At 39.6% G+C, this 12,138-nt stretch overlaps 1 protein-coding gene across 4 annotated transcripts in view; it reads right to left on the reverse strand.

Annotated features, from left to right (window-relative positions):
- The window catches only part of LOC134536927 (limbic system-associated membrane protein-like), a 1,114,650-nt gene that overhangs the window by 45,687 nt on the left and 1,056,825 nt on the right, over window positions 1–12,138 (reverse strand). For all 4 annotated transcript variants that reach the window (XM_063377051.1, XM_063377026.1, XM_063377033.1 and 1 more), the window contains one exon: window positions 11,317–11,607. In XM_063377051.1, coding sequence (XP_063233121.1) covers window positions 11,317–11,607 — 291 coding nt within the window. The remainder of the gene's footprint in view (window positions 1–11,316; window positions 11,608–12,138) is intronic.

A 12,138-nucleotide genomic window follows, 5' to 3' on the forward strand; every position in this document is an offset into this window, starting at 1 on the left:
CGTTTTATACTAGAATTCCAACCTCAAAGCGACTAAAGACGTATAACTACAAATATGAAAATAAAATATAAAGGCCTAGTGTTAGCGAGTCTTTCATAACTTGCTAATGATGTGTAACATGTAACTACAAATAAACTTCTGCAAATACATACGAAACTCGGACAGGAAATTTAACGTAGAATTCTTTAAAATAATGCCTAGCATGATAAATATACACAAATTTTGCTTCCAACTACATTTCTGGTTGTGAATCACACTTATTTTCCGCACCCACCACTATAATTCACTGCCGGAGCAGCTACGTCGATTTACAGACGAAAATTTGAACTGCATAATGAAACGTCTTTGATAAAACAACAACAAAAAAAAGACTATAAAGAATACTAAACTTGATTTCCGACACAAAATTTCATTTAAATACTAGCCATATTGTTAAAATAAATTAAAACAGTTAACATTACAATTTTTCATTTTGGCTTTTGTGAACTCTGGTTCGTGCCATCCGACAGAGATGGCAGCACCGTGGTTAAACGGTTACTGTTCCATGCTACTATCGAATGTCGTATACCGAGAAGCTAGGATGTACTATTTCACGTATCAAATCCGAGGATGAACGAAGGCGGATTTATCAATCGTCTGCCTAGGGTTAAATGAATCTTGGGTTTCACACACGTCACGGTTAAAGAAGGAAAAAAGAGAAATGGAGCGGTGGGGGGGGGGGGGGGGGGGGGGGCTATGCGTCGCGGACCACCCAGTGTGCTTCCGGGGCCCTCACGGGTTCCGGCGGGCTCGAGATGGAAACGTGTTTTCGGCAAAGTGGTTCCCCGCGCGGATATTGAAATCCGCTCTCGTCTGAATATTAATGCGCGGGTTTGGTGCAGCGCAGTGAGATATGCCGTCTGCGGTCGCTAGGAGGCGGGTCCTGACCGCAATGACACCCCCCTCCCTTCACCAGACACTGCCTTCACGAACCCTATCGATGCATTAACTCGCGAAGCTGGCGCAAAGCGGGGTATGCCAAGTTGGAAGGTTACTTGGAACCTTCCACGGCTACTTGTATGGAACGTACTTTCGCGGACGTTTAAAAAGTACGTCACCCTGAAGATATGCCTACCCAAAAGTCTACCGAAACGTCATTAATAATTTTTTTTTGTTGCATTTCATTCCCTTACGATTGCGACAGCGATGTCAACCGAAATATTGGATATGATTTCTTCAAACTTTGACGTGGCTTAAATAAGCAAGACAAACCAATGTGCTATTTTTATGTGAGTGTTTATTTTGGTCACATAAAATTTTTCCGTGAAAGGTTTTTTTTATAGTGTGGAAATTCTAGCCAGTCAGATGCCTATTCGCCAATGCTAGAAGTGACAAAATTGGTCTCTAGTGCTACCAATACGTTTAAAATGCAGCATGTTGGAATATGTTAAGTATAAAAAAATACTTATAATAACATTACAGTAAATAACCTACTTCTGCTTTGTGTGGACGAAATAAGAATAACCAATACACATTATATTAAACAATACGAGCAAGACAATATTGCATAAGTTGTAAGTGAAGTATAACCAAACATGTCCCAACCCCCTTTTCCAATGGAAAGGTTCATAACTGCTTCTATAGAGGCTGTGCGAAACTTTACATAGAATATGAGCGAATGGCATTACTGTATCAGTAATACATAATCTCATACACACGTATTGGCAAAATTATGAGTTAAACTTAGTACCCAAAATACATAGGGAGACATGTTTGCGCTCAATTAACAAAATCATGTGTTATATCTCGAAACAATAAACAAATAAAGCGATACGGCAACATATTGAACTCCAAACACTTGTATTTTGTGCGAATTCTGCAACTGGACCAGACAATGTAATTTCACGCCATAACGGATTTTTAGCCCATGCGAGCAGTCAATACCTAAACTATATATATTTTTTCCTTTACATAAAAAAATGACTGTGGAGTTTGTTTAGAGGTTATTCGAACCTTCCTAGCGCATAGGGGCACTGATCATGTATCTGTGTCGCTTCCTTGTTTCTAAGTCTGTTAATGTAATTTGTTGAAAACCTGACAGATCGCAAAAGAAGTACTACTGCTACCCGTTTCCAAAAATATCGCTTGCATAATTAATGTACGATGGTTGTGTACTGTTAGAAATTACAATAATTTACGGAATTTATAACAAAGCATTAATCTCTAATGAACGATGCCATCTTCGTAATCTCAAATAACAGAATATTCGTAGAAATTACGCTCTTTCCCGACTTCAGAATGGTGTGTTTAGTTGTAAACACACGCGGAAGGAAAAAAAAAAGTTTTTTTTAGCCTCAAAAGTTTGTTACTATTATAAGATCATTTTTGTTGATTCATGTTTAAAGTAAGTAACTCAAAACCCGTAAACTTACGAAGATAACCGTAAATTAACGAAGATCCCAGGATAACTTGTAGCCAGCGTTCTTCGTAAATATAGGCAAAAAAAAAACTTTCTGACAGTGTTTACAAACACTGACAACCACTCAAAGTTGTTTGCCAACACAATAGTGACAGGATATGTTCACCATTTTTACTAACTTTGTGAACTGTAAAATTTATTACAAGATTTACTACACAGAATATATTAAAACAAAACAAATAATTATACGTTTAGATAAGAGAGCCGTTTTACAATTTACGAATACTTCGAATAGAGCAACATATTAGAATATATCCATGTGCGAAGCATCGACTAAGCGAATCAATCGAAGCTCTTTTTAATATTCAAATTGACTTCGCCAGGAAATTTGCAATACATACGTTTTATTTGAAGCCTTATTTGTGATGCAAAGCTTCGCGTCTGATGTAAAGCTTCGCATTCGTTGCAAAGCTTTAAAATATTGGAAGTCGAAGATTCGCTCATAAAAATATTTTTTTTTGTGTTTTGCTTTTATAAATGGTCAATGTTAATAAAATGCATTGTTGTTTTTTAATTTATATTGAAATATGTTATACATAGAGCCCGATTGGTTAATCACTTTATCAGCTTAAATATTACAAATATTAACCAATTATTGTTTTAACCTAAATCCTATATTTTATAAAATAAGTGTAATATAGCTTCTCCGAGAACAATATTAGCATTTCGAATTCCTAAATATTTTAAACATTTGATATTCGCTTCTTATCAAAAAACTGTAAGCTTTGCTGAGAAGCGTTTCAAAGACGCGGTTTTGTGCACTTGCGCAAGGTTAAAACCATTCCAGCTCCCATATTTTATTGCAGTGAAACTTCTTCACAGCCGGTGGAGCAATCACGTCATCCAAGTCCAACGTAAAATGCTTAACAATATGAGGATAACTCTCAGATGCGAATAAAACAATGCATCGGAAAACAAATTTTTGTCTCCATGTTTGTGAAACTCAAGTGTGAATCCTCATTGTGTACTTTTTTCGCTACTGAATTACTTGACGGAAACAAAAATGGCAGCGGCAGTGCTCGATGGCGTGTTTGCATTACGTCACACTTGTGTCGTAAGTAAGCTTGGCTTTAGTGATAATATATGCTATAAAATAGCTTATCGCGTGAGTTTTTGTTGTCTTTTCTGCCGTAATTGAAAATTAATTCGAGTGGCAATAAATTTAAAAAAAAAAATTGAAGTTTTGCAAGTTAGAGTAAACATTAGCTTTTTTCGTACTCTTGGTGTTACAAAATTTAAATTGAATTTTAGTTGTGTGAAAAAAAAACCAAGTTTACTCTCAGATGTCCTATTGTTTCTGTTGTCCTCGTTTCGTAAGATTTTTCGACTGGGGGAAGGAAAACCGTCTGCTGAGGGCATTTCAATGGCGCGGAATATGTCACGTCTCGTTGGGACGCCTACAGACAGTCCGAGGTCATTCTTTCTCTCTTCCTCACGAGTGCGTCTGCAGAATTCAACCTCCCTCCTTTTTTTTATTTGGTGTAATCCCGCAAAAGGATACTGGCACTCATTCTTACAAACTCGCATATATGCACACTCGTTCACTTGCAAACTTGTGCAACGTGTACCTTACAAAATTCCATATCCCTCTATCTGTGAAGTTTCACTTCTAAAGGGTGAGGAGGCCGCTTACCCCTTTTATATACCCATATTAGTGTTATTTGATTAGCGGAGGCCTTTTCTCAGCGGCCGTGGCAGTTACTGGTGGTTCGCGTGTCCGCCCTGCCTCGGAGCCGTGCGATGGGGTTGCCTACCAGGTCAGGGGGTAGAGCCGAGCAGCCCAGGGCAGGGAACGACCGAAGCGAAAGTAGAGGCGGCGACCCTCACTCGATCAGGAGCACCGCGCCTGCCCGAGCAATAACTTTCGCCCTGTTCCCGCTGCCCTCTCGCGGGCCTTATTTGCATAGATGCAAAACACTAGGCGGCAATATCCCTCAAAGGTAAATGCCCGCGATCCGGGTAGGGGGTGGGGGGGGGGGAGGGGGGGGGGTCGGTAAGGGAGGGAGGGTTGCCAGAGAAGTTGGCGCCATTGTTGAAGGAAGACAAAAGAGATTCGCCGAGTCTGGCGGAGGTCGAGACGTAAAGTGGGTCAACAGAGACGGGACGAGTTTGAGAAAAGGGGTTTTGGTAAGGGGGTGGGGGAGCTTTTCATCCCATTCCAGTACCCATTTAACCACCCCCCCCCCCATCCACCCCGACGCGACTGGAACGTTAGGGGGAGGGGATGGTGGAAACTCGCGATAAAGTACTCTTTCCAAACCACTCCGCCAGGGGCTGCTGCGGAGGTGGTATAAATCTCCTCGCGAGACGGGGGGTGGTGTAACGCAGTGGCTGACAAAGCTGGGGGGGGGGGGAGGGTTCAAAGAGTGAGACCTCGCTCTTGTTACTGAGTAAGGGAGGGAAGTATTTTCTTGAGTGCTGCGGGGCGCGACTTCGCCAGCCATAGTTGGCCCTGAGGAGCGTCGAGCAGTCGGCCGGCACAATGGATCTCCGCAGCCCACGACCGATGTAACAAGCGTGTGTTCTCTCCGAACACCCCCCGCCCATCTTTCAATAACCCTTTACAAACATTCTGGAAGACGCCAGCCAACCACGTGACACACAGCGCCACCAAGCACTCTCCAGTCGAGTAACGTCTGAGTCTTGGACCTAACTTGTCGCGAATTCAACAGTTCACTATCTGATCACTATTCAAATTTTTTTGCAAGTCCAGGAAAACTTGAGTAATAAGATCCACATCATTTTCTACTAAATTAAAAAAAATTATCTTGAAAGTAAAATATATAACCTTCAGCATCAACGTCCAAACAACCATCGCCGAAGAAAATAAACAGACACCTAACCTCAAAAATTAAAAATAAGTTTAAGTATTGCTTGGTGGTGACAGAAAAATAAAATTGAATAGTGAATTAACCGCCGATATTACAGTATTAGTTTAGCGAATTATTTAATTTACTTATTGAAACGCCAGATGGTGTTAAATTTCATTCAAATTACTTAAAATCTCAGTTGGGCGCTCATACATAGCAATATCAATTCGTTTCCCCTTCGGAATTTTTTTTATATAAAAGGGGCTCCATTCTCCTTTACTATACCCTATAAAATATTCGTACAAAATTTTATGATGATCGGTTGAGTAGTTTCCGCGTGAGAGCGTAAAAAACAAACAAACAAACAATCAACCAAACAAACTCACATTCGCATTTATAATATTAGTAAGGATGCCAATTCATGAAAATTCATTTCCTAACAAACGTAATTAATTTAATATTACTTTAAGTAAAAATAGATGATTTAAGTATACATGGTATAAAATAATCTATCAGTGGACTGATCTATGTATTTTAAAATGTTCCAGAAGTTTTTTGAAGTTACCAAAATATTTTTAGAATAAATAGGTACTTCTATATCTACCTACGCCTGTAGTCTGTGCCAAAAGTTTTTTTAGTGAGGTTTTCTTATCTATTATTATAGCTTTGGTAATAACATTTATGTTATTTATTGAAGTTTAGAACTTATAGAGGCAAAAGTAAGTAATTTGCTTACAAAAGCTCTTGAAACGTAAGTAGTTTAATATTGTAACAGAGCTTTCTCGACTAATATAGCAGACACAGAACTAACATATGACCATGAAAATAAAGCGTACAGTTTCATATCTGAAAAATCTTAATTAAATATAATTAAGATGAAAATGTACTGAATTCGTAATAAAATACGCTTACGCAAAATCAGAAAGGCACTGAAACGTGTGTTTTGAGGAAGAATTTTTTTTTTGGTATAAAATCCAGATTTGCCATCGAGGAGTTTCTTCATGAATAAATAATTGATGTTTTAAGGACTGGCAAGTTTGTTCAAAGTAATGGCATGCATACTGTATGAAGTACTTTTAGGTATTAAGGGCAAGCTCTATGAATACATAAGATTCAAGCAGAGAAGTAGAGAAGATAAAAAAAACAACACTCAACAAAGAAAGTTTTTCTAAACTATCGCTAGCAGGAAATTCCAACGCTCGCCCACACATTTTTATTTCGTGAATGAAATATTATTAAAAATTTGTGCAAACGAGAATCCTACTATAATTTGATGTACCTACCTAAATGCCAATACAGGTTTTCTTTTAATTGGTAGTTATTTTTGCATAACGGTGAAAGTTATATATTTCTCCTCCTTTCGTCCGTAACTAAAAAGAAAAAAATTAAATATTTTGTTAACTTTTAAACAGTACGAGATAGCAGAGTTGTAAGGGGATGGATTCGCATTTTAAGGGAGCCGGTTTCTAAACCCTGTCTGACCATTCCAGTTTCAATGTTCCGGTACTTCTGAAAACAGATCCAGGCAAAACCTGGGCGGTTTCCTCATTGAAGGCCTCTGCTCTGGGGCGCAATACGGAAGGATTAAAAATGACGGCCAGTGGAATCGCTTTGTGGGAACCATGAGAAGGGAGGGGGGGTCCGATATTTTACGCGTGGGCTTTAACCGACACGAATCATCTCTGGATAGGGTGTTTGTATGTTGTATACCTATGGCCGATATGTTGGCCTACTGTATATGCAGCAAAAAGCAAAAAAAATAAATAAATATACGGAAAGTTTTCCATGAAGATTTTGACGTTTATTTTTATCAACCCCGTTTCACAGTGACGATTTTACAAGCGCAAGTGGGCCCGCTCAGTGAGAGGCTTCTTAATTCCAGGGGGAGGGGGAGTGGAACCTTCCCCCCCCCCGGATCAACGACCATGCCTCTGCCTATTCCTTTCCTACTATACCTAGTCTGTATCTTAGGTAACCCTCTCCAGAGACCTCGTAGAGAATACCTAAAACTAAAATAACCGAACATTCAACCTTTCCAATATGGTTAAAACTAGATACGATTTTGAGAAAGAAATTGGTTTCACTAATTAATCTCACAACATGAAATTGCCGAATTTGTTCTTTTATGTTCTTCTCTAGCAACCAAGTGTCAAAGAGACGACCAAAAATATCACTTGATATTTTCTTGCTTAATGCTGAATTAATCAACAGTTGTTTGACCACGGTAAAAATCCTGAATTAGCTGAGAAGAGCCGTACAATATCATATTGGTAGAGCGTTGCATGGGATGTGCAGAAACTTTTGTCTCTGATCAACCTCTATGGTGTATCAAAAATTTGTAAAATAAAAATAAAGTACCCTCATTGGCAGGTCGTGCATGGTAAGAAACGCGTTATGGGCTTGCCCACCGGTACAGATCGGAGTGAATAGTATCACAGATAGGAACCACTCACTCCACTCTTCTGGTGGCCACCTGGCTTGGACTCGAGCTCTAGAAACGTGAGGCCGCTAAGGGTGACACTGGCTCACACATCACGCGCCTCTTCACCTCTACGCGCCTGGCTCTGAACTGGTGTGCAGTCTTTGCGTCGGTAACGCACCTCTATGGGATTCAAAGCTGCGACCCTGTCATTTTATGGTGGAATATTAAAGATGAAGGCTTCCTAACGATACTGTACCACTTACAATCATATTTTTAGAAACTTCCGTACATTTAAAATTCCCTGAAAAAAAAACCTCTTCTTTCGACATGAAATGAAACTTGTATGGACAAGTGCAATGGCTCTTGATTGCTATTCGTAATCAGACACTTTCAAAAAAACCTTAAGTGGTTTTCAAATGGCGCATTGACATCTGGAACTCTGCAAAACGACTGGAGGCCAAGTCAGGTGCCCACATTAATGCGAATTGCTGATTAAAAAAACTTATATATTATAACAGGAAATTCCGTTCACAAGCTGTTTCGAGCTGTCAGCGTGAATATGTGCCTGATGTGAAATTAATTGCAAATCACTAACAAATCAGTGAAATTAAGTCACTCATGTAAATATTACAGACTAAGAAATTACAACGGAGGTGTGATTAAACTAATATGGAGTCAATTTACTTATAAGGATCAGTTTCAACTATTAGATACATTAAAAGTGGAGGTGAATTATCACATTTACAGGACTTGGTTTTTCAACCAAACGTTTAACTCTAAAACGCAATTCGTCAAGTGTGAGAGCCAAACAAACTAAAAGAAAATGCCAATTATGAAATTAAAATGTAAGTATTGGCTTTAAAAAGACAATGTATAAAATCACAAAAAAATAAGCTACGTGGAAATGCAGATAACGATTTAAAAATTCAAATAATAACGGGTCCAATCAAACAGCGTTCTGACACGTAAGCCGAATAACCACATGGAAATAGAAAATCCAAAAAATTGGATTGAAAAAATTATAATAATTTTATGCAGGGGATCATAAAGACACAAAACACTATCAATTATATTCATACGCAAATAACTAATAAAATGTGTAAAATCAAAAATAATTTGATAGTAACTTCATTTAAATGAAAGTGAAAACATAAAAATAAAATTGACCATATTTACAATGCGAGTAACAAAATAAAAATACAAAAATTAAAACTGACATTTTAAATAGAAGTAACGACATAGAAATGCAAGAACCGAAATAATAATGCAAGTTAAGATGTGTAAAAGCAAGTAACGAAGTAATAAACTAGTTAAGACATACAATTGTAAGTAACTGCATAAAAATTCAATTACCAAAATTAAAATGTAAGTAACAAAGTATAAAAATAATTATTCGAGCTGAGTTAATGAAAAGACAAAGAAGGCTACTCACCACTGAGCACGATGGTTACGGTTTAAAAATCATGTAGCTGAGTGAATGTAAGAAGCACGCTACTCACAGTTAGTAGTCGGGTAACTGATTAAAAAAGCAAGTAGATGAGTGAGAAGAAGACGCAGGTCACCCACCGTTGAGCTATTTGGGTAACTGTTTTAAAAAGCAAAAGCACATAGCGAAATGAAAAGAAGATGGAGAACACTCAGCGTTGAGTTAAGTAACTGTTTAGAACATCAAGAAGCCAAGAGAAAAAAGACACAGTTGAGCAGTTTGCTGCCAATTAGTATTTTTGGCACAATTCTAAATTTGAATTTTTGAATAATTCTGTTGCCAATCATTCTTTTGCTGCAAAGACTTAAACTTTTTCTACCTCTTGTACACTCTCATTTAATCTTTGTCAGACCTGTCTCCACAATCTTTCCCAGCATAAATATAATTTTACCAACCATCTAATGAACCAGCAAGTGCTATCATCTTTTCCCCGCCCAGTGCACGAACAGCGATTGAAATTCACTCCGCCTGTCGTGACTAGAACTGCTTGTGGCTGCAGCTTCACAGGGAACCTCGTTTCTAAGAGCTTGCCTGAGGCGAGCACTTCCAGTCAGCCCCTGGAGTCAGTTTCCCTAATCCCCAGTCACATCTCCAGGCTCAGTAGAGCATATTTCCCACTGCTCCTGCAAATTTACACCAACCCACGCTTCCCTCTTTTCCACGAATCACCGCCCAGAGTATTGACCGGAGCTTAAACCCGGCCAGTGACTGCCTATCTCAAGGTCTGGACACGAGTGTTCTAATATACCACCTCTGACCTCTAGCGGCGGAGTTATCAACTACTCCAAGTCTTTAGCGCCTCACACAACAAACTGTGCCCTGTAGTTCATTTCCAAGCCACCAGAGTGCTGCACTAGTCCCCTCCGTAAGCCCAATGCTTTAGCAGTCGCCTCGCGTGAATCGATCTCTCCTTGTTTCGGACACCCTTCAGTAGGTCGTGCTGACATCGGCCAGTACCACCAACTTCGAGGTATCAAAGTAAGTATTTCTCGACCACTCCTTCGGAAATCTTTGGAACCTTTCAGTCCAGAAGCCAAAGCCTCCCCCTATTTTTGTTTGACTTCGTCTTTTAATAACGAGTCGCTGCCGCCCCAAACTTACTTCGCGCCGCGATAGCAGACTGACCACACCGCATCGTCGGCGAGCCGCACATAAAGACTTCACTCCGGTCGTCGGTTAAAGATGTAATCAGCTAGGCAAGGGATGTGATCCTACAACTTGAGTAATTAGTAATTAGTCAGTCTGCGTATCTCGTACAAGTAGTCATGCTACACTAATAATACTTCATAATATTTTCTATCTTTTTGAATCATGGAAACGGCCGTGACAACCGCGTGTTCGCGAGCTCCGCACCCTGGCTGATGCTAGAAGCCATCTCCTTGTATGGTGAGTTTCGACAAACATTATTCCCCGACCACAATCATCTTTGTTAGTAGGCATTTTCTGCCTATTTTGCTAACTGTCTGTGATCATGTTCTGATGATATTCGATTCGGACCTGTACACAGATAGGGTCCAAGGGCCGGATGCGGACCTAACAAAACCACCCTGGAGTCCTTCCTCCAGCAAGCAGGACGACTAAGGCGCCCTGACGCCTCTTTAACAGCTCAAATTCGGCCAGCGAACGTCAAACCTCATATATCTTCAGAATGACATTAAATCACGACTTTGAAAATATTGGAACACCAGAAACTTTGTTTCGGAACATTCGCTCTAAGCGATCACACTGGGATTGTGAGGTTTAACCTGTTTACTGTTTCTGATTATATTTTAATTAGGTCCAATGATTAATGGTTATTAGCTAATTAGGTCCGGCCCACATTTTAGATAGTGTAATTTTAAAACCATGTTAATATAATTTAAAATTTTTAATATACTTGTTTATCAATCAATTTATCAAGAATTGTAATTCTATGTGAAAGTAATTGAAAGTTAAATAATCATAGAGGTACCTATATTTAGACGAAATCATTATTTTAGCCTTTTAAAACTAAAAGATCCACCAGTTACACAAGTCATCAAGAGACAGTGAAGTGTAACAAAATGATAGCAGAGCTTAGGTTATTACTACGTGTAACAGCAGTCGGGTAACAGTTTAGAGAAGCGAGTGACCGAGCGGGAAGATGAGGCGGGCCACTCACCGTTGAGCACGTGCACGACGACGCTGGCCGAGTCGGAGCTGGACGGCGCGCACGTGTAGTTGCCCGAGTCCTGCGGCAGCGCGCGCGAGATGAGCAGGCGCGACGTGCGGGTCTGCTTCTCGGTGACCACGCTGATGCCGCCGCGCTGCGAGTAGTTGACCACGTGCGCGCCGCGGTACCAGTAGATGAAGGACGGCGGGTCGGGCGTCTGCAGCACCACGCACGTCAGGTTGATGTCGCTGCCGCTCTTGATGTAGCGCTCCGGGTTGCCCAGGATCTTCGCCTTGGACACTGCAGTACACACGCGCCAACACGCACTATAATAGCCGCTGGCTTCACCTGCGTCAACCACAACACCACTGACCCACCTGGGTCACAAGGTAAGGAGTGAGTGCTTGCAATATGTGACATGCATCAGGGGAAATTATTATTGTTTTAATTTTGAAGGATCCTGCATATGGCAGAGGTAATATTTAGCTATTTTCACCAACCATAACATAATTTATATTAAAAACTATTAATTTTGTATTCTATTCAAAGAATGAATTTAAAACCAAACGTACGTGACTTTACCAAGTACACTATTTATAGCAGTTAGTCATTATCGTCAACTACTTTATTCAAATGTAAAACTATTCTTGGATGAGGCTAGATTTTTCAAATCAAACGATAGAACAATGTGGTATATTAAGTGTCTTTTATATCCTCTTTAATAATAAAGATAAACATCTAAGCAGTTACACACCCTTTTCTCATATGAATAACAAAACATTTATTTGGCTCTGTTTGAACAACATTAAACTTATGATGTAATTTTTATAA

The sequence above is a fragment of the Bacillus rossius genome, chromosome 1 (assembly GCF_032445375.1).
Source record: "Bacillus rossius redtenbacheri isolate Brsri chromosome 1, Brsri_v3, whole genome shotgun sequence".
NCBI classification, from domain to species: domain Eukaryota; kingdom Metazoa; phylum Arthropoda; class Insecta; order Phasmatodea; family Bacillidae; genus Bacillus; species Bacillus rossius.